Here is a 1,120-nt window from a genome sequence, read left to right on the forward strand (position 1 = left end):
TAAGGGTAATACTTTTTTATTAAAATTAATTTTTTACATTTTTTTGTTATTTTTTAGGGTTATGCTAGATGTACACTAAAATCAGCTACCAAAATCAACCATCAATATAAAATACATGTTAAAATATAAATACACATTAAAAATAAATTAAACCACACATGTATTTATACATAAATACATTGGTGACTAATTTTAGTGGCTGATTTTGGTGTACAAATAGCATTTCTCTATTTTTTAATATTGAAAAAGATAATACACAAGTGAGAGAGTTACCTAACAGGTTTTGATGAGAGAGTTGATGATATTGGTGCAGCAAGTTAAAACACTGCAGCCACAATTCGGAAGCTGTAGTGGTCCAAAAAGCAGCCACCGGAATATTCCTCCGATTTGCAAGACCTGCAACCCAATATAAGAAACCGTCGTAGATGATAGCCGTGGGTGGTTGGTCAATTTCATTGAGTAACCTGTCTATGGCAGGTTCCATTTTGGTCATAGCGGCTTCCACGGTGCTACTAAAAGAGGGCGATGATTCGTTGGATACGAGGTTGGGAATGGAATGGATTCGAATGTTGTTGTTTTGTTGTTCGGTAATAATGGAAGGGAGCCATTGTTGGGTGACAACAAAGGTGATGTGGATGTTGGGGTTGGTGGAGACAATGGAATTGGAGAGGTACATCATGGGGTTTATGTGGCCGCAAGAGGGGTACGGCACAACCACCATGTGCTCATGCCTCACCGCTCTTGGAGGATCATCAACACACTCCATCAAAACCTATAGATTATTCTTCTCAAATGCTCACACACAATAAACTACCTTTGATTTATAGTAATCTACCAATCACGCATATTTTCCTGAGCGAAAATGTTTCGTAACAAAACAGCCAAAAATAGTCATAACTTGTCTTGTTTAGCATTCATTAATTGTTGCGATAATTAATTAATGTTAAATAAGACAAGTTTTGGCTGTTTTTTTTTTTCATGTCAGCATGTCCCGTATCGTATCATGTCCATCATAAATAAAAATACAATAGTAGCTAAGTGTATACTAAAATCGGTTATTAGTATAAAATATATATATTGAAATATAAAATACACATTAAAAATAAATTAATAAATAACA

At 34.6% G+C, this 1,120-nt stretch overlaps 1 protein-coding gene across 1 annotated transcript in view; it reads right to left on the reverse strand.

Annotated features, from left to right (window-relative positions):
• Positions 1-805, reverse strand: part of LOC107646319 (UDP-glycosyltransferase 87A1-like) — a 4,496-nt gene extending 3,691 nt beyond the window's left edge. Inside the window, exon 1 of the mRNA XM_016350539.2 lies at positions 274-805. Within this exon, the coding sequence (XP_016206025.1) occupies positions 274-766 (493 nt within the window). The 5' untranslated portion in view covers positions 767-805. The remainder of the gene's footprint in view (positions 1-273) is intronic.

Source organism: Arachis ipaensis, chromosome B01 (genome assembly GCF_000816755.2).
Source record: "Arachis ipaensis cultivar K30076 chromosome B01, Araip1.1, whole genome shotgun sequence".
Taxonomy (NCBI): domain Eukaryota; kingdom Viridiplantae; phylum Streptophyta; class Magnoliopsida; order Fabales; family Fabaceae; genus Arachis; species Arachis ipaensis.